This window comes from Onychostoma macrolepis, chromosome 22 (assembly GCF_012432095.1).
Source record: "Onychostoma macrolepis isolate SWU-2019 chromosome 22, ASM1243209v1, whole genome shotgun sequence".
NCBI classification, from domain to species: domain Eukaryota; kingdom Metazoa; phylum Chordata; class Actinopteri; order Cypriniformes; family Cyprinidae; genus Onychostoma; species Onychostoma macrolepis.
In genome coordinates, this window is record NC_081176.1 from 10871563 (window position 1) to 10890495 (window position 18933).

At 38.5% G+C, this 18933-nt stretch overlaps 2 protein-coding genes across 5 annotated transcripts in view; both read right to left on the reverse strand.

The window, feature by feature from the left end:
• Positions 1–565: 565 nt before the first annotated feature.
• LOC131530416 (THAP domain-containing protein 1-like) lies at positions 566–3915 on the reverse strand. The gene is made up of 4 exons (XM_058760678.1): positions 3192–3915; positions 2663–2820; positions 2530–2577; positions 566–2433 (listed from the first exon to the last, which is right to left on the reverse strand). The coding sequence occupies exons 1-4, from the start codon at positions 3339–3341 to the stop codon at positions 2013–2015; spliced, it is 777 nt and encodes a 258-aa protein (XP_058616661.1). The 5' UTR covers positions 3342–3915; the 3' UTR covers positions 566–2012.
• Positions 3916–4815: 900 nt separating this feature from the next.
• LOC131530401 (uncharacterized) overlaps positions 4816–18933 on the reverse strand; it is a 53144-nt gene continuing 39026 nt past the window's right edge. For 2 of the 4 annotated variants that reach the window (XM_058760655.1, XM_058760653.1), the window contains exon 5: positions 10129–10527. In XM_058760655.1, the coding sequence (XP_058616638.1) occupies positions 10427–10527 (101 nt within the window). In that variant the 3' untranslated portion in view covers positions 10129–10426. Of the gene's footprint in view, positions 7924–10128; positions 10528–18933 lie in introns of those variants that run through there. The other 2 variants (XM_058760656.1, XM_058760654.1) reach the window with 2 other exon arrangements.

Below are 18933 nucleotides of genomic sequence, written 5' to 3' on the forward strand. Positions count from 1 at the left end.
AATGTATTAGCTGCCAATTTGAAAAAGAAAATAGTGCAGACTAAGGTGATGAAGAGAGGTTTGGAACTGGAGCCTGTCGCTGCAGCCGAATATCAAGACCTCACTGGCTATGAGATCTTCCCCTGTGGGTTCGTCATCAACCACCACGCCCCACACCTAGGTGCCTCACCTGACCGAAAAGTGATTGACCCCAGTGCCTCTCCAACGCACGGCCTCCTGGAGATCAAGTGCCCCAACAAAGGGAGCGTGAGGGATTGCAAGTACTTGCATTGCAAGGCTGATGGTAGCCTTAGCCTGAAGACCACACACGAATACTATTTTCAAGTGATGGGGCAGATGGGCATCACTGGGTTGAAGTGGTGTGACTTTTTTGTGAAGTGCAGTGATGACCATCACTTGGAGCGGGTGCACTTCCAACCAAAGGAGTGGGAGAACATGAAATGTAAATTGGACACATTCTTTTTCTCTCACTTTCTGCCTTCTTTGTGTAACAAAATCATGTAATACATCACTGATAATCTGTTTATGTATATAGTTCTCTTTTGTTAATGTTTTTAAATGGTTTGTTCCTAATGTAATTTCTAATGTTCTGACCTGCTCAGTTTCCTTTTCCATACTTATGTACATGGTTACCTTTACAAACCTAGACCATTGTGCCTATCAATGTTTTTTGAACGGCCTGTTTTCTGATGTTCTGGTTCCTTTTCCATGCTTACAGTATACAGGCAGGCCATTTTACATTATTCCCCCGTACCAACTTCTATGTACAAATTTACCTTTACAAACCTAGACCAGTGTGCCTATCAATGTTTTTTTATGTTTTCTGATATTCCGACCTGTTCTGGTTCCGGTATATTAAATTATAAAGTTATGAAGGACATCATCCATGTGTAATACAATTGTACTTTATTCTTTAGATAGATACACATCCAGTAGCTTATACATACACACACATACACGTAAAACAATCAAATCACTCACAGGTATGTAAAAGTAAAGAGCATGAGAAGTGATTATAAGGTCTGACGGACTGATCCTGTGATACACTGACCATGATAAGGTGCTATGGTAACAATACAAGTTCACATATTTGTATAGATTCATAAAGAAGAACAATAATGATGGTTAAGGCTTTGTACAGATTCATAAAGAAGAACAATAATGATGGTTAAGATTTTGTACAGATTCATAAAGAAGAACAATAATGATGGTTAAGATTTTGTACAGATTCATAAAGAACAATAATGGTTAAGGCTTTGTACAGATTCGTAAAGATGAACACTTTCTATTCAAGGTTTGAATACATTTGTGGATATTAAGATTTCAGTTGTAGAGATTTACATAACATTGGTAGATATTTACATTAACATTAGAATTTTAAAAGAGAGGACCTTGAAAATTAGTTAAAAGGGCACAGACGGCCCACAGTTGGTTAACAGAGCCCACCAGTGTCATGGGTAAGACTTTATCAAAAATATGGTACTCTTTAATCCGCCTAATAGCGCGCTCTACATGAATTCGCAGTCTTGCTATCGCTTGAGTCTTTCGTACTTCGTCTGCAGTGAAGTGTCCACTTGGGCCTAAAAAAGGAGGGATTACAAGGGAGACCTGTCTTTCAGAGAGAAGGTCCTTGATGAGAAAGCCTTTATCGGCCATTACCATATCTCCTTCTTCGAGAACAGAAAGGATACCTGATTTTTTGGTAATGTCTTTGTCAGATATTGAACCTGTATATAAATCACTGACAAAAGTCACTTCACCTGAGGGGGCAATGCCTATTAAGCCCTTAAATGTGGTGTTACCTTTGTAGTGTGAATAAATCGCTGAGTTAAGGACCTTGGAGCTAGGTTTCTGTACATGAATTTCTGTGCAATCCAATATAACTCTAGTAGCCGGGAACGTGCATTTAAAACAATCTGGCATAAGTTCATCCACAGTTTTCCTTGAAGGCCACATTGGAAGTGATCCCAACATAAAATACAAAAAATTGACCCAGGTCACACAGATCCTGCTTACTGTGATACATGGAAACGGGTTGCAAGATCCTGCTCAGGAAATCCCTGCCTCAACCTACAAAGAAAAAGAAAAAACTGGTCCATAGTGGACAATTTAGAGGCGCTAAAGCCTTGACGAAGTACCTCCCCACTTGTATGTTTAAGTCGCTGAGCCTGACTCCATCCCACCATATTTTCTGCAGTAGGTTGCAGGGCCATAAACACAGCTTTAAATGTATCATAATCTGGGAACCCTGTATAAAATGAAATCTGTTTATCGTCACCTTGAAAATTTGAAATCAAAAACTGTTTTTGTTGAAGCTCTAAAATTAAAAGTTCTTGATCACCGATGGTCTTGCGGGCTTCCTCAAATTGATCTTGAAGTGAGGGAGGCAGTGCAGCATATTCATGGTCTGGGTGCGGAGGGGGTGTCTCTTCACTGGAAGAATAAGAGAAACATATTGATGGACACATTAGGTGTTTTACAATGATACTCATGCTCAAATTCATGTAACCAATTACATCTTTTACGTACCTCAACACATTCACACCATGTCGATCATCGAGATCCGTGGAAACATTACTGGAAATCATCAACAGAGAAATACTGTCACTACACAGTTAGTAAATGCATTACAAACTAGTAACTTAATTCATCTAAATACTACCTTGCAGTTCTAACAACACTCCTCCTCTCTGGTCTGACAGAACTCCATGCAAACACAGTTGGCACAGCTCCCTGTTTCAACTTGGTGATACCAGTCTTGCTTTTCACAAGGCAGTCTGGGAGGAAATGCTCCGAGCACACTTTTGTGTATGTGTTTATCTGCATCAGCAAATAAAATGTAATCATATAAACATTTTTACATGTATAATTGTATTGATCAGACTCAATCTGACTCCTGTACATCCTCCTCCTAGCTAGGAAAACTGATGTGATGTGTTCCCTAGGTTAGCTTGTGACTAGAAGCTAATACAAACAAGGTCACTCAGAATATGCTTATACTAGTGAATCTGTGGTGGTAGATTTTAATAACATACTACTAACTTTGGACTAGGCTGTACAGTATATTTCAACAACCTGGCTCTCTGCCTTAATCTATCTACTAAAACTTGCTAGTTCTAGCCTAGCCAAGCTAGCGATACAAGCTAGTTATGGAGACGGCTCAGCCTCACAGCACCAGACATAAATCTTACCTTAAAATTACGACCAGGATCCCTTCTGATGTTTATTATCCATTGTCGACGTAGTCCCTGATCTTTGGGGAAACGGTGAAACGTTTGTCCTCTGTTAGATTTTTTCCTGTGTGATGAAGTGCATTGGGGAACACAGCAGTGAGGCGCCATTGCACTGAGAGAAATCGCGTTGTGAGAACTCCTGGAAGTGGTAAGTGTACCCCTCAGGCTCGGTGGAACGTTCGAGGTGAATAAGGCGAATCAGACTTTCAATGACTGACATCACAATTTACACTCAACTCATTAAATACTGACCAATTAAATGGCCTGTTTGCTTACTGTAAATTAGAATTGTTCTCTAATATCTCGTCAGCTTGTCTGCCTGTTCCTGTAGATTGTAGCAATCAGTATTTCCTGTCCCAAAAATCATCATCATCATTATCATCATCTTCATCATAATCAGGATCATCAGTGTCCAAATACGTGTTTCTGTGTTCAGTGGTGAATGTGAGTCATGTGACTCTCTCCTGGTACAAAGGAAACGGTTTATTGTCCAGCAGTGTATCTGATCCCAAAAGAAGCCTTTCTTTTCATCTGGAGTGTCTGGATAATTCCTACAGCTGCATGTTGAACAATCCCATCAGCAACCAGACGTAAAATCTCAACAACACTGAACTCTGTCAGCCATGTGCAGGGGCCCGTTTCAATAAGGAGGTTCAACCAACTCTGAGTTTAAAGAGATGGGAAACTCAGAGTTTTCGGTTTCAGAATGGCTGAATTGTGTTAGTTTATTCAACTCTGAGTAGGTTGACTCTGAGTTTAGCGTGTAAACCACGACTATAAAAAGTCATGATCAGTGGAGCTCCGAAATTACGATTCACCATGGCAACAGCTCCTGCCAAAAAGACGTTCGCTTACTTCCGAGTCAATGCATAACTTTAATTCTTAATAACTGTCAATAACTTAATAACTGTAGAGGTGAAAACAGTAAATTATTGAACTAATATTCATTTTAATGGTATCCCATGGCCAAAAAAGGGGGAAAAGACAGAAAAAAGAAACAAGAACGTGGCAGCAGCTAAAAATTAAGTATAAAAACAAAATTCAATCAAGGAGAAAGCTTTAATCATGAAAGGTTCATGGATGTAGGCTAAATTACTTTACAAACATTTGACATTAAATATCATTCAGTGCCTATTTCAATGCGCTGCAGCTTTTTCCACATAACACTCTTTTCATATAATTAAATAATCTCTAGTCCAACCTGTTACATTTCTTAATTAGAGTAATAAAATTAATTACTAACTTCAACTCAGTCGACACCAGCACCACTGACAGATGAAGAGGAGATGGTCAAGTATTGGAACAATTCTAAAATCCAAAAGTAAAAAGAATAACTGTTGCTTTTGTATTAGGAAATAAAGATGACCAAAAAAATTGTGAATAATTTGTGTTTATTTAACAGCTGTGGTGGTGGTTATGGCTCGTACTACTCCTCCATCTGGAATCCTTCCATTCCATACAGTAATCGGTTTCATTTTCAGAAGGTGCTATGGTGGGGATATGCTTGTCATATTTGCGGGGCTTGTCATCAATGCACCCAACCACAGTGGAAATCCTGAAGGAAATTCTGATTATTGGGTTACTTCCAGAGGTCACAGACAGATGTTATCAAGTGAATGTCTTTTATCAGATTAGCCTCATTTAAACCAATTTATAAACCACTGACATACAGTCCTGTGAAACTCCTCTTTGACGGATTTGTGCCCTTGAACAAATTCTCAGAATGAGTGAGAGGGATGCACGCTTAAAATCTGCATACAGGACTTATAATGTGCTCTCCATCTCCGATGTTTTTTACTTACTCATTCCGAACAAACCTGTACATACATGTCAATTTGTATATTGTTATTCCTTATTTACTTGTTCTATTTTTAATTCTTCTTTTTACTATGTGTTTTTGTTCTATGGCAGTCATTCTGCACTGCGGAAGCTTCTGTCACGAAAATCAGCTTTAGTCACGTTCTGCAGTTCTGTTTTGAGCTGCGCGCGCTGAAGATGAGGAGTAGAATGAAGCATATAGCCGGTTTTTAATCAATAGGATTTAACTCATTTATCTCACATAGAATACGCTTCGTTATTTATATAACATAACGTTAATATTACGACTTATAGACTATCTGCACAAAATGCCCTGAATGCACATGAACGTGTCTGCGTGGCTCTGAATGAACTCCTTTTGTGGACGCGTTCTTCACGCAATAACATGCAGAAACACAACTAAACACTAAAAAATCACAGCGTTTTATTATAATAGTGTTCTCATTATAATGCTATGTAGCCTATATGACAGTGCCAGTCATAGTTATTAATATTCTGCATTGCTGTCCTGCTCACACCGCGCGCTGAAGAAATAATCACCGTATAGTACTACAATGAAGCGCTTTACTGTAGCGTAACTCAACCAAATGCATCATATACGAGATAAATAATATATATACGATATAAATAAACTGACTGAAACATTTTGAAATCACTTGTTGTACCCTACCTGATCTAAAAAAATGAAGTCTTCCACTCTGCCTGTGTCAATTTGAGTCTTGTTAAAGATTTAAATCCCTGCCGCCAAGATGCTCCTCTGTCGGTGACGAATTAGAAAGCGAAACTTTAATCTATAGGGGAAGTTGGATTTATTAGTTATTTATTTAAAGCTTCTTTCTTTTAAGATTCTTATTTACAGCATTATACAATAGGCTGTATTAACTTATTGGGAGAAAACCAGTAGTTCGATGTGAAATCAGACACTGAGCACCCCCATATAGTCAAAATGGCATGATCATAACACCCCGCGAATATTCAACTGTGAGATTGGTAGTTGAATCAGGCTCCTCCAATCGAAGCCTCGACTATTCGGGGACACCCCTAGTGTAGACATACCCTTACGGCAGTGGTGTAGTCTAGTTTTTTGTAGTGAGCATACTGGTTTTTTTCTAACCCTCACCCGTTCCAAAGCGACACCCCATAAACACTAGTCAAGTCAAGTCACCGTTATTTATATAGCGCTTTTAACAATACATATTGTGTCAAAGCACTTAACAGTATCAAATTGGAGGATAGAGTGTCAGTAATGTAATGATAAGATTAAGCACTCAATTTTCAGTTAAAGGCATTTCATTATTGAATTCAGAGATGTCATTGTCTAGCTCAGTTTAGTTTAAATAGTATCTGTGCAATCAAATTGCGATAATCACTAGAAAATTAAGTGTCCCCAACTGAGCAAGCCAGAGGCGACAGCGGCAAGGAACCAAAACTCTCTCTGTGACAGAATGGAGAAAAAAACCTTGGGTGAAACCAGGCTCAGTCGGGGGGCCAGTTCTCCTCTGACCAGATGAAACCCGCAGTTCAAAAGTTTATATTTCTATTTTTTTTTTTTTTGTTGTTGCAATTTCTAACAATAATAGTATTATGTAGTTAGGTATTTTATTATATTTTTAGTTTTATTGTATTTTAATTTAGGTTTTCGCTGGGGATATGTCTCTGCGGCTCATCTAGATGTCCTGGTCTCCGCTGACGATCAGGGCTGTAGACATCATCTCTTGGTGCTGATCCACCATCTGATCAGATACAGACTGAGAAACAGAATAGGAAAGAAACAGACAAATATTAGCGTAGATGCCATTCTACTTACGATGTAATGAGTACATCGTGTGTTATGGGGAGTGTTCCCGGTTCCGGTTGATCTAATTAATGCAGCCTAATAATCCTTTAACGGATTTGAATAATAGAAGCGTATTAGTGTGTTATGTGTAAGCCAGGCTAAAGAGATGGGTCTTTAATCTAGATTTAAATTGACAGAGTGTGTCTGCCTCCCGAACAGTGTTAGGTAGACTGTTCCAGAAGTTTGGGTGCTAAATAGGAATAGGATCTGCCGCCCGCAGTCGATTTTGATATTCTAGGTATTATCAAACGGCCAGAGTTTTGAGAACGCAGTGGACGTGGAGGACTACAGTGTGATAAGAGCTCGCTCAAGTACTGAGGAGCTAAGCCATTCAGGGCTTTATAAGTAATTAACAAGATTTTAAAATCTATCCGATATTTGATAGGGAGCCAGTGCAGTGTTGACAGAACCGGGCTAATATGGTCATATTTCCTGGTTCTAGTAAGGACTCTAGCTGCTGCATTTTGGACCATCTGTAGTTTGTTGATTAAGCGTGCAGAACAACCACCCAATAAAGCATTACAATAGTCTAACCTTGAGATCATAAACGCATGAATTAGTATTTCTGCATTTGACGTTGAGAGCATAGGTCGTAATTTAGATATGCTTTTGAGATGAAAAAACGCAGTTTTACAGATGCTAGAAACATTGCTTTCAAATGAAAGATTGCTATCAAACAGCACACCTAGGTTCCTGACTGATGAAGAAGAATTGACAGACTCACTAATGTGAACAGTATGCATCTAAATGTAACTGACAGCATTCTTAAAGATTGCTTGTTATATCAACATGTCAATTTATTATAAGCAACACAAGACAGCCAATGACATTTACAGCTGGGGAGACTGGACTGATTTTCTACTGTTAATCTAACTCAGCCAGTTAAGAGCTACATTTTTCCTGAATATGGTCCCTGGAGCACAGGTTTTATTAGCTGGCAATTTTCAATGCACATTTAAGAGTGCCTGTTTTTAAATTCCCTAGACTGACCTTCAGTCCACAAGACTGGCGAGGGGTTCTCATCTCTCTCAAAATCTGAAACGAGATATAAACATTGTATTCAGTTTAACTGCTGTACACAGACACACACATACCTGTGTTATCTCTCCCCTTCTCCTGCATTCATTGATCCGCACGCTAATGTTACTAAAGTTATTAGCTAGTTATGTTGGCCTGAGAAAGTCAACATACTGTTTACTGTGTGAAAGATGCTTGGGAGAGTTGACTGATCTGTCACTGCTCTTCGGGCCGTAGCTGGGGTTTGCGGGGCCCCAGTGCAGGTTGTACCTGTGGGCCCTGTTTGAAATAGTTTAATATATGTTTGTTCTATGTATTTATTTGTGCTATTCACACAGTGTTTAAGTTTTTTCAAGTTTGTAGGTGTCCAGGTACAGAAACCAAATAATCAAATATAAAATAGCATTGCATAGTCTTCACTATATAAATTAAATATAGATTAATTCTTGTTAAACTACAAAGTAGTTCAGCAAAGAGCTGTGAGTGATTTTCTCTAATTTAATTTCTTGGATTAACATTAAGGACACCGACAGCAGCTAGTAAATTAGGTACGATCACTTTAAGAGACAACACATCCAATATGATACACATCCGATTTTTTTCTCAACTTGTTTGTTCACTTAAGTTTACGTTTGCTCTCTATATATGTGTGCACCAAACACGGCACGCGAGTACTCATTTGAGTTTTTCCGCATCCTGTGCTTGAATGCTTATAAACTCTTTTGAATGTTTAAATGAGCAAGGCATAAAAACATGTGCAAATGACAAACTTTCATGGCCACGCACAGCAGTGGCGCATTTTTAGGATGGCCTCAGCCAGTCAGTTAAAATGAAAGAGCTGCGCAATAGCACTGATCATCAACAGAAACTGTGTGATTTTCAAAAAGTCAGTGCTTCGATCACAACACAGATGGGGTGAATTTATTAATGAACGTGTGAAAGGTCTGTCACAAAAATGTTGTTATGTATCCTCACGCTTTTTAAGTGGGTATACGGAAATCCTTGACCTTTGCTAGTGGGTATACGCCGTATACCGTATCACGTAGACTACCTTACGGAAAGAAAATATATTTTATTATATATGAACAGTGTCACACATTGGATGGAGAGGCACACGAGGATGAGTAAGGTAAGAGCTTCTTTATTAAACAAACTGAGGGCAATGTCAAAAGGCAAATACAATAACTCAGAGTTCAATGAAGCTCAATAAACTGAGAATTAATTGTCCTTATCTTTCCCTCTCAGTAGAATGAGGAAGACAGCCACAGAGACCCAGCAGGTAAGTGACAAGGCAGACAAAGAACTTATAACCTCAAAACCAGACAATGAGCATATGGATGGAGTGATGTCTTATAGGGAGCTTGATTGGTAGCAACAGGTGAAGAGGATTCCCTGATAGAGGTCAGGTGTGAGTGATTATGACGGAGTGCAGGTGTGTGGTATAGTGTAATTTTACTTATTTTTACTCTATATTATGATATTTACTGAATATGGTATTATCTTACTTAAAATATGATGTATGATCATGAAAGCAATTCATATACTGACTAATATGCTGAATTATTCCACTACTAGATGTCTTAATACAGATTGTGAAATATAAGAAGCCATCCATTGTGCAGTACTGGTGTGGGAACAGAATTTAAGAGGAAGATTTTCAAGGTTGAAAATAATACAAAAACATCACCACTGTTTCGTGAGAAAGCACAGAGAGAGTCTATCCCATAGGCTTTTGAATACTGGTGTTTTTCCATTTTAGTGTAAACTAATTAAATGTTGCAGATTTGATGTAACCATTTTAATGTAACTATTTTGATGTATCTATTTTGGTGTAGCCATTTTGATGTAGTCATTCTTAAACAATGATGGATCTGTCCAAATCCCACCAATAAAAATAGGCCAAATGGGCTGGTAATAAATTGTAGCAAAACCAGACAAATTTGGTTAGTAAAAAGGTATAAAAAAAGATGTATGGACAGACATAGAATTAGAAGTAGTGAATGAGGCGGCTGTCTTCTCGGCTTTGTTACTTTGTTTAATAAAGTCTTATTTTGGCATCTGAAACTCTGCTTTTTGAGCTTCTCTGACTCCATTGAAGAAATCTACTCTCTCGAGCCACGACATAAATTGGCGTCACGAACAGGATTGGATGGAGGTCCGGCGTCCATGAGAGCCGTTGTGGGCGGAGGGCTTGGTTAGCACGCAAACTAATCAGAAATTAAAGGCGCCTAAAAAAGGTAAGCAATTTTTGCTTATATTGGAAATAAGATTGTTTGCGTAGTTGACTAAGGACACGCCTGTGATGGTGATCTAAGACAGGGCTTCACCAATCAACGAATTTAAGATTAATAAATGTAAAGTGGGTGAGTATGGATTAAAGAGTTTCAGATGTCAAAAATACGCCTATTAGTAGAATAGTAAAGAAGCACAAGAGGTGCATGTGGCCTAAGAGAGGCATAAGTTGTAAGCACAAGAGGTGCATGTGGCCTAAGAGAGGCATAAAACCTGTGGTTACCGCTTCCTAAGTGGGAGACCAAGGGATACCAGGGAGCTGCTTGTTGGTGAAGTGTGGCCCTGGTGGACTCCCCTGACAGAAGGGCTGCTCGGATGGGTGTCTGCAGACTAGTTAGAGTTAGACTGTTAGTCTTTGTCTGTCCATTATATGTTGAGAGAGATATTTATGTGTGTGAGTGTTGATGCATTGGATCCTTGAATGAATGTTTGGATGCATCACTAACCATGCTGGCTGTGTTGCGTTGTGTTTACTGAAAGTGTATAATATGTAAATGTTTTTATGATAGAACTAGAATGAAAAATCAGTGTAAATAATTGTGAAAGTGTTAAGAATAAAGACAATATATTGAATGGAGTATGTTAACAAAATTATAAGAATTGAGAGAACAAAAAATACTCCAAACAATTGGCTTTGTCGGCTATTTGGACATCGTCCAAGTTGTCGACGATGTGATCCAAATTATGAAACTGAATTATTGTTAAAGAAAAAGGAATAACTGATTGTTTTTATTCCTGAAAGGAGAGAGGGAGATCAGGTGTTTAATTTTTCTCTGTTGTTGAGCAAGTACAACAGAGGGAGAGAAGGTGGGGGCTTTGTGAATAGAAGCATATGAGCTCATTGTGTGTGTGTGGATACATGAACTGATAGTGTGTATGTGCTCATGAGCAGAGTGTAAGTGTATGTGTGACTGCGGCTGATAGTGAAAGTAGGAGCAGTAAAGGAGGGGGAAGCAAAGAGAAAAGGTATTTTGGGTGATCATTTTCTGTACCTGTCTCATCCAAAATAGAATGAAACGTACAGAGAAAAGAAAACATCTTGATGATTCAGATGAATGGGAAAGTGAGAGAGATTATCCGAAATTTCAGGAGACCTTGATAAAGACAAAAGGGCTCCACAACCATTTTTGGTTGGAATCAAATTTTGTTGATGTGGATGGACAGGTACAATATTTGACAGAATTTAAGAAAAAATAATATTTTTAGAAAGCTGACTAAAATCACAAATTTGACAGAAAAATCAATTGAATGGCCAAGAATACCTTGGGAAAATGTGATTTTCAAACATATAACAATTCATAAATTGGCAAATAAATTGTTGAAGGCCTTAACTGGAAGCTGCATTAAAAATGTAATTGACATTCCGGTTGACCCAGTTGTAGCACCCTATGTTAAGAGCAACTTGGTAGACCAGTGGTCAGTACTTGAAAGGAGAGCTACGATTCTTGGCAACGTTCGTCTCTGAATAACAGTTGACACAAGAGAAGTGATCTGGACATCTAAGATATTGTTTAAGTCAAAAGAAATAGGAAATCCACAGCCAATTTATATTACTGGCAGAACTGTGAGACGTTTGATGGTGATGATTGAGATAAGAACTCAACCACAGTACATGCAACACTTGTGGGTGGAGATTTAAAAAGATCAAAAAAGAACAGAAACATCACAATTTGACATGTTGAAATCACTGCTTAATTAATTCAAGATAGAGACAAGAGACAAAACAAATAGCGAAATGACAGAAGTAAAAGTAAAGAAGAAAAAGTAAAGAAGGGGAAGAAGGGGTAGAAAACTTCTAACGATGCAGGAAAAAAGTTTATTGATTGACTATATGGAACCCCTAAACCTAATGTGGTGTACAAGAGATGAATTGAACATTAGTGTGTTCAAGATAAGAGAATTTTGCATAAATTTATCGCCATCTCTCACTTACTCAATTTGGGCAGGAGGAGTGACAGCTACAGGTTGCAAATTTCATTTGAGGAAGCTGTGGAGTTTTGAGGCATTCAGCTTGGGAGAAAACATCATATGGACAAAAGGTAATCTTCAGTGGAAAGAATCAAAAGGCCTTGTGTTACCCTTTAAATTATTAACCAGAAACATATTGTGATTATTTTGGAATTTTTGAGACAAACTAACCAGATTTCATAAATAAGGTGATAAGTCCTCTGCCCAGCAAAAGTCTAGGTGAAAATCAGGGGTCGGATACTTTTAGTGATCCTCGTCTGATGAGCTTGGTGAAGATTAGATAGTAATTAAAATGCTGGGATTAAAGAGGTAAATCACTTCACAAAAATAAATAAATAAACAAAGAACTATTCATTAAACAGACTGATAACTCAAAATTTCAAAATTATGTCTACTCGGTAGAATTATTGACTTCCAAAAATCCAGCCTGTAAAGAAGCAATAGGGAATCTATCAAAAAAGTGGGCAGAGAGAACAAAGAAATTGGTTACCAAGTGGCCAGCGGAGGGAACATTTGATGTGATAATGTGTAGAGAAATGGTGGTCTTGTTAAAAAACTACAAGACTGATGACAAATCCAAAAAGCGAAATGGAAAAAGAGAACAGGAATTAGGGGTATTGACCTTATTCAAACAATATGGAATTCAATTATTAAAATTGGAGAAACAAGAAAGAGAGAATAAAAACAATGAAGTAAAAGAAATTTGGGCAGGAGGAGTGACAGCTACAGGTTGCAAATTTCATTTGAGGAAGCTGTGGAGTTTTGAGGCATTCAGCTTGGGAGAAAACATCATATGGACAAAAGGTAATCTTCAGTGGAAAGAATCAAAAGGCCTTGTGTTACCCTTTAAATTATTAACCAGAAACATATTGTGATTATTTTGGAATTTTTGAGACAAACTAACCAGATTTCATAAATAAGGTGATAAGTCCTCTGCCCAGCAAAAGTCTAGGTGAAAATCAGGGGTCGGATACTTTTAGTGATCCTCGTCTGATGAGCTTGGTGAAGATTAGATAGTAATTAAAATGCTGGGATTAAAGAGGTAAATCACTTCACAAAAATAAATAAATAAATAAATAAACAAAGAACTATTCGTTAAACAGACTGATAACTCAAAATTTCAAAAATTATGTCTACTCCGGTAGAATTATTGACTTCCAAAAATCCAGCCTGTAAAGAAGCAATAGGGAATCTATCAAAAAAGTGGGCAGAGAGAACAAAGAAATTGGTTACCAAGTGGCCAGCGGAGGGAACATTTGATGTGATAATGTGTAGAGAAATGGTGGTCTTGTTAAAAAACTACAAGACTGATGACAAATCCAAAAAGCGAAATGGAAAAAGAGAACAGGAATTAGGGGTATTGACCTTATTCAAACAATATGGAATTCAATTATTAAAATAGGAGAAACAAGAAAGAGAGAATAAAAACAATGAAGTAAAAGAAAGGCCACCTCCATATGCTCCTTCCTGCAACCAGGCTATAAACCAGATGCCTTTAGTACAGGGAACAATAGATTTAAAAGGGCCAATAGAATTTGAGGGATATGTACATGATTCAAATATAGAAACTGAAATAAATGAGCAGAGCTGCAAAGATGAGTTGAGGAGAAGAGCAGACGACAGGGAAGAAAGACACACTCGCACAACCATGAGGGAGGGGCCGGAGCCACAGGAGGTGAAGCTGAGAACATCCACACCATTGCCACAATCAAGGCAAAGAGAGAGAAAACATCCTACAAGGAGGAGCCAAGGACTGAAAGAAGGGGGACCAGGAACTACAAAGAAGAGGAGAAAACAGGTGAGCCACTCACATATCATCATCTTTCAAGAATGCTTGAAGAATTGGAAGACTGCCACAAACATCAGACTTCAGCTTGTGGAGGAGTGGAGAATTGTCAAGAAAAAGAACCTGAAGAAGCAACTGAAGGAAGAGTGACACCTACTGACTCTATCCAGGAAGCACTGGATGATATGGAGGAAAGTCTCAAGAAAGCTGTCAACATGACAAGAGAAGAATATGACCAAGCTGTGAAGTCATTGCGACAAGAGATGGATGAACTGTTGAACAACAGTCAAACAAAGCAACCACACCCAAGCTCACATGATCATGTCCAACAGAAGCAAGTCAAGCAAGTAGCTGATACATTGATCATGCAAGATATAGAATATCAGGATGACCTGCTGCAATCCTGCCAACTTCCAAGAAGATCAACAAGGATAAAGAGTAAGACTGAAGCTTCAAAGTATGAGTGCCCAATTCTCATCAAACAAGGACACGCCCAGTACATACCCTGGGCAGCTCAAGACTTGGACACTTTGGTTTCCCGTCTTCCAGACATTCATGAAGGAGCTGGAAAATGGATCAAAACGGTTGAAGAAGAAACAACTGGAAAACTTCTGGCTCTGGGTGACATCAAAGCTTTGCTAGCAAAGTGCTTGGGAGCCTCCAAGATGAATGACATTCTCAAGAAATCTGGCCTTCTTCAAGCAGTAGACAGACCTCAAGCAGATGGAGCCTCCTTTAACAAGCATCGACATGACATCTGGAGGACACTGAGGGCTGAATAACCAATGCAAACTGATCCACATTTCCTGAAGGGGGAGCCAATGGGGGAAACTGAGAACCCTACCACCTACATCCAGAAACAACTGAGAAGATGGAAAGAAGAACTGGAACGAGATCCAGAACAAGACAGAATACTGACAGCACTCTTCAGGACCTCCATTGTGGAAGCCATGCCTGCAGCAGTGAAAGTGAAGCTGGAGGATGTAGTAGGTCTGAATTCAAAATCACACAAAGAATTCAGAGACCATGTGGTCCATGCTGTGGAACAATACAGAAGACAAGAAGAGCCAAGAAAAGGAGCTGCAAAGAAAACTATCTCAGATGCAGCTGGAAGAATTACTCAAGAAGAAAAAGGTTCAAGCAATACAGAGGGAAGACCTCTCAGCAGTGATGGCACCTGTCAATACTCCAGTGCCTGTTAATCCACCTGCACCAATGAATGCATCTGCTCCAGTAAATCAGATTGTAACAGCACAGGCACCACCTGCTGGACAAGGACCAGTACCAATGGTCATCTATCTCAAGCCAGAGCTGTCAAACCGGAACTGGAATAGACAACAACAACAAGGAGTACGTGGCAGAGGAAGATATAACAACAATCAACAGAGAGTGTGTTGGGGATGTAATATTAACAAAGATTAATAAATACTGTAATAAATACTGTAACAAATGTATTGTTCATTGTTCGTTCATGTTAGTTAATGCATGAACATTAACTAATGTAACCTAAAGTGTTAACTTAATATTAAATATCAATATATTATTTTTATTCAGTTCCATGCAACAGAATCAAATATAGTTTTTTTTTTTCTTTAAACTAACTATCCAAATAATCTATAATCCTACAAAGCTATTATTATCAGAGCATGTGAACATAACAGAGCGTCAAGAGAGGGTAGCGTTAATTTACCAGTGTTGCCATGTTACAGCACAGTAGCGCTAATAGCTAACAGGAACAAATATACTACATAGAAATTTCCTGTTTGCACGTTATTTGAGCGGACTTTCCTTTTCCAGTGAGCATGAGCGGTACACGAGCGGAACACACATTCATAGGCTGCATCTGAAAACTGAAAAATGCTGCCTTCAGAGGCAGCATTCCAAGGTAGGAGGCATCAAGGCATGTCCGAATCCAAAGTTACCTTCACTTCCTGTCTTATGAGATACCTTCATCAGATCGATTTTTGAAGGCAGCATAGATGTATCCTTCGCTGCCTTCGATATCCCATAATCCTGCGCGTTCCATTCCGTGACGGTTGAGCTAAAAAAATAAAGATGGCGTCTGAAAGTTGCGTTTGGTGGTTAGTTTGTGTGTACTGTAAATGTATATTTCTGATTAACTTTTTGCACTTTTGATGTTATTTCTACAGAGAAATTAGTATTATAGTAATTAAATATTTGTTTAGTTATCACCAAATCTCATTCTATTTTGTTGTAGATCATTAAACCGTTACACTGCCTCAGAAGTCTGTCCGAAATCAGTTTTGTGAGGTGCCTTTGTGCAAAAACGCTGCCTGCGCTCATAAGGCATTGAGGCAGCAAGTCAGCTGCCTAAGTTTTCGGATGCAGCCTTAAGGTCATTGCACACTGAGTCCAAAATTTTCGTATGCGTTTTTAGTAAGCCTACTAAAGTCTTCAAGCATTGAGATTGATTTTGTTGTCCTCTCGCTTCTTAAAAAAACAACCTGGTCTCATAAAAATACGTACCTCTGCGCACTTTTTGTGCGACACCGTTTTACATACCTTGCTACACGTTTTGCCGCAGTTTCAAATAGAAATGTCCACTGAGTGGCGCTAAAACACAGGTTCAATATGTGAACCCTGTTACGTTTTTATTACGTAGATATTGGTACGTATTGCTGTTTTTTTTTTATTATGTTGCTTCAGATACGTATTGCGGCGGTTCAGAATTCAAATATCCGGGGACTGTCGCTAAAGGTTAATACTCTATCGTGTTGGAAATATGCCCTACACCAACTCCAGCCCTAAACCTACCCGATAGTGTTAACAAATGCAAAACTGATATAAAAACGTATTAGCTGATGCAACTGTGCCATTTGAACTTCCTTTTACGCAGATTTTAACTGCTTTGTCGAACCGTAGTTACACGGGATCCGAACCGGTGCTTCTCGTCTCCTAAATCCGTCTCCGTACTCCGTGAGCTACCGAACAAACTTGTCATTTATGAAAACCCATAGATATGAAGCTGGATGTGTGTGATGCTAACGTTCAAACGCATCAGTTTTCAAATCTCCCAGCATATTAATATTGTTTTGAAGTCATAGCATGATATTCTTCAAGTAACTGTGCGAAAATTACGCTTTATTAATCGCAACTCTGTGAATTTGTGTGAAAGTGTTCATTTATTTTGGAAACTGCAGTGATATGTACTTATTGGTACGTATTTCATGTCACGCTAGAAAGTGCACCCAGGTACGTAAATGCCATGAGACCAGGTAGTAAAAAAAAGAAAAAGAAAGGAAATATTGGGTCCATCCAATCCTAAAATATAGAGAGGATGGAGAGTTCCCCCTCCTTATTAAAGAGCAGCAGGATCACGGGTGATTCAAAGTTTACTTCAGGATGTTAGTGGCTCAGTTTGATGCTTTGCTAGTGATACTAGAGCCACATATTAAAAAGAAGACCACCAATTTCTGTGAACTCAGTGCGCAATGATCTATATGCTTTGTGCTGTGAGATGAAGTGGAGATGAACTTGACAATTGCCATTCTGGATTTTGGCATTCGCTTGTACGGTGGCTCTGAACTGTCAAAACACGGATGCGAAAAACAGATCGGGTTAGATTTTATGACAGACGAAAATTTCGGAGACAGTGTGAAAACGTGATTGACAACGTGAGGTCGTATTTATTTTTCAATGTGCGAAAATTTCGTACTCAGTTTGCAATGACCTTTAGAGTGGAATATTGAGTGGCGCTTCACACTGCGCAGTGACAAGCCTGCGCTCTGAACAATGCCGAGTGGTGCGTTGCAGCCAAATACAGTATATATATATATATATATATATATATATATACAGTGCACAACATAAATACACCCCCTCTAAAACTTAACAAATACAGTAATTACTCTTTACTTAGATGACGTTACACTGTAAAAAATCCAATTAACAAAATGTTGGAAGGGCAAAAATATTTAAGTTGAACTAATTTTATTGCTTGGGCTTAGTTGAGAAGACATATTGCAGAAGTGACATGCATGGTTGTTGTCACCACTAGAAGTACCTACTGTAGTCAAAGCAAAATAAACTAATTTAACCTCTTCCAAGGCCCATATTTACAAAATAGAGACTTCTGGGAATCCATACTCTGGTCACACACTACTGTGTGATGGAATACAAAAACTTGAAACAGAAGATGCTACACTCACCTCATTCCCTGCATTATTGGGCATTTTTTTCAGCATGACAATGAAGATATTCATTCTCCCAAGGTGAAAATCCTTCAGTGGACATGTATTTCACTCGATCTTAACGCTCTTGAGCAGCTGTGGGGGATTCTGTAGAGACGAGCTGAGCAAGACTCCCCATTATAGACCAGAGCATTCAAGGAGGTCGTCCTCCAGGAGTTAAACAGGACAGATGTGAAAATTTGTCATGAACTTGTACATTCAGTGCCAAGAAGGGTCACAGCAGTATACTTAAAGTTCTGGAGGACATACTAAGTACTAGAATATTATACATTTGAATTAAATCTAGGGTGTACTCATTTCTGCAATCCTTCATTTAAACAAAATTAGCTAATTTACTTATCTTACAGAAATATATATTGACATATATTTTGTTGTTTTTATTAAGTATATGTTTAATACATTTCAATTTTACCATCTTTCCATGAATAATATTAGTGATCATTAAGACAATACATCTTTTATATTTATTCAGAGGTGGTGTACTCATTTATGCTGTGCACTGTATATATACTAGGTGTACACTATTTAGGCTCCGTTTCCAAACAGTTAAAATGTCAACTAAATGCATACTCTGAAAGCGCTCCACAAGACATGGGTGATTTATATTACTGGATGCTCGACAGTCAACAGGAAAATGCATGTTTTAAACAGCTTATTGTACAGGTAAATGAATCGCTGTTCTAATCTAATGCACTGCTGCACTGTAATGCACACACATAGGCTACAGACAGTTGCTCGTACATCACACGCAGATTGTGCACACAGATTGTC

Bases quoted from the DNA above. Each gene is read 5' to 3' on its own strand.
- LOC131530416 (XM_058760678.1), bottom strand. From the start codon at position 3,341: ATGGCGCCTCACTGCTGTGTTCCCCAATGCACTTCATCACACAGGAAA. The intron at 2,821-3,191 runs GTAAGATTTATG...TTGCTGATGCAG, and splicing joins ATCCTGGTCGTAATTTTAAG to ATAAACACATACACAAAAGT. The intron at 2,434-2,529 runs GTACGTAAAAGA...TTATTCTTCCAG, and splicing joins CATGGTGTGAATGTGTTGAG to TGAAGAGACACCCCCTCCGC.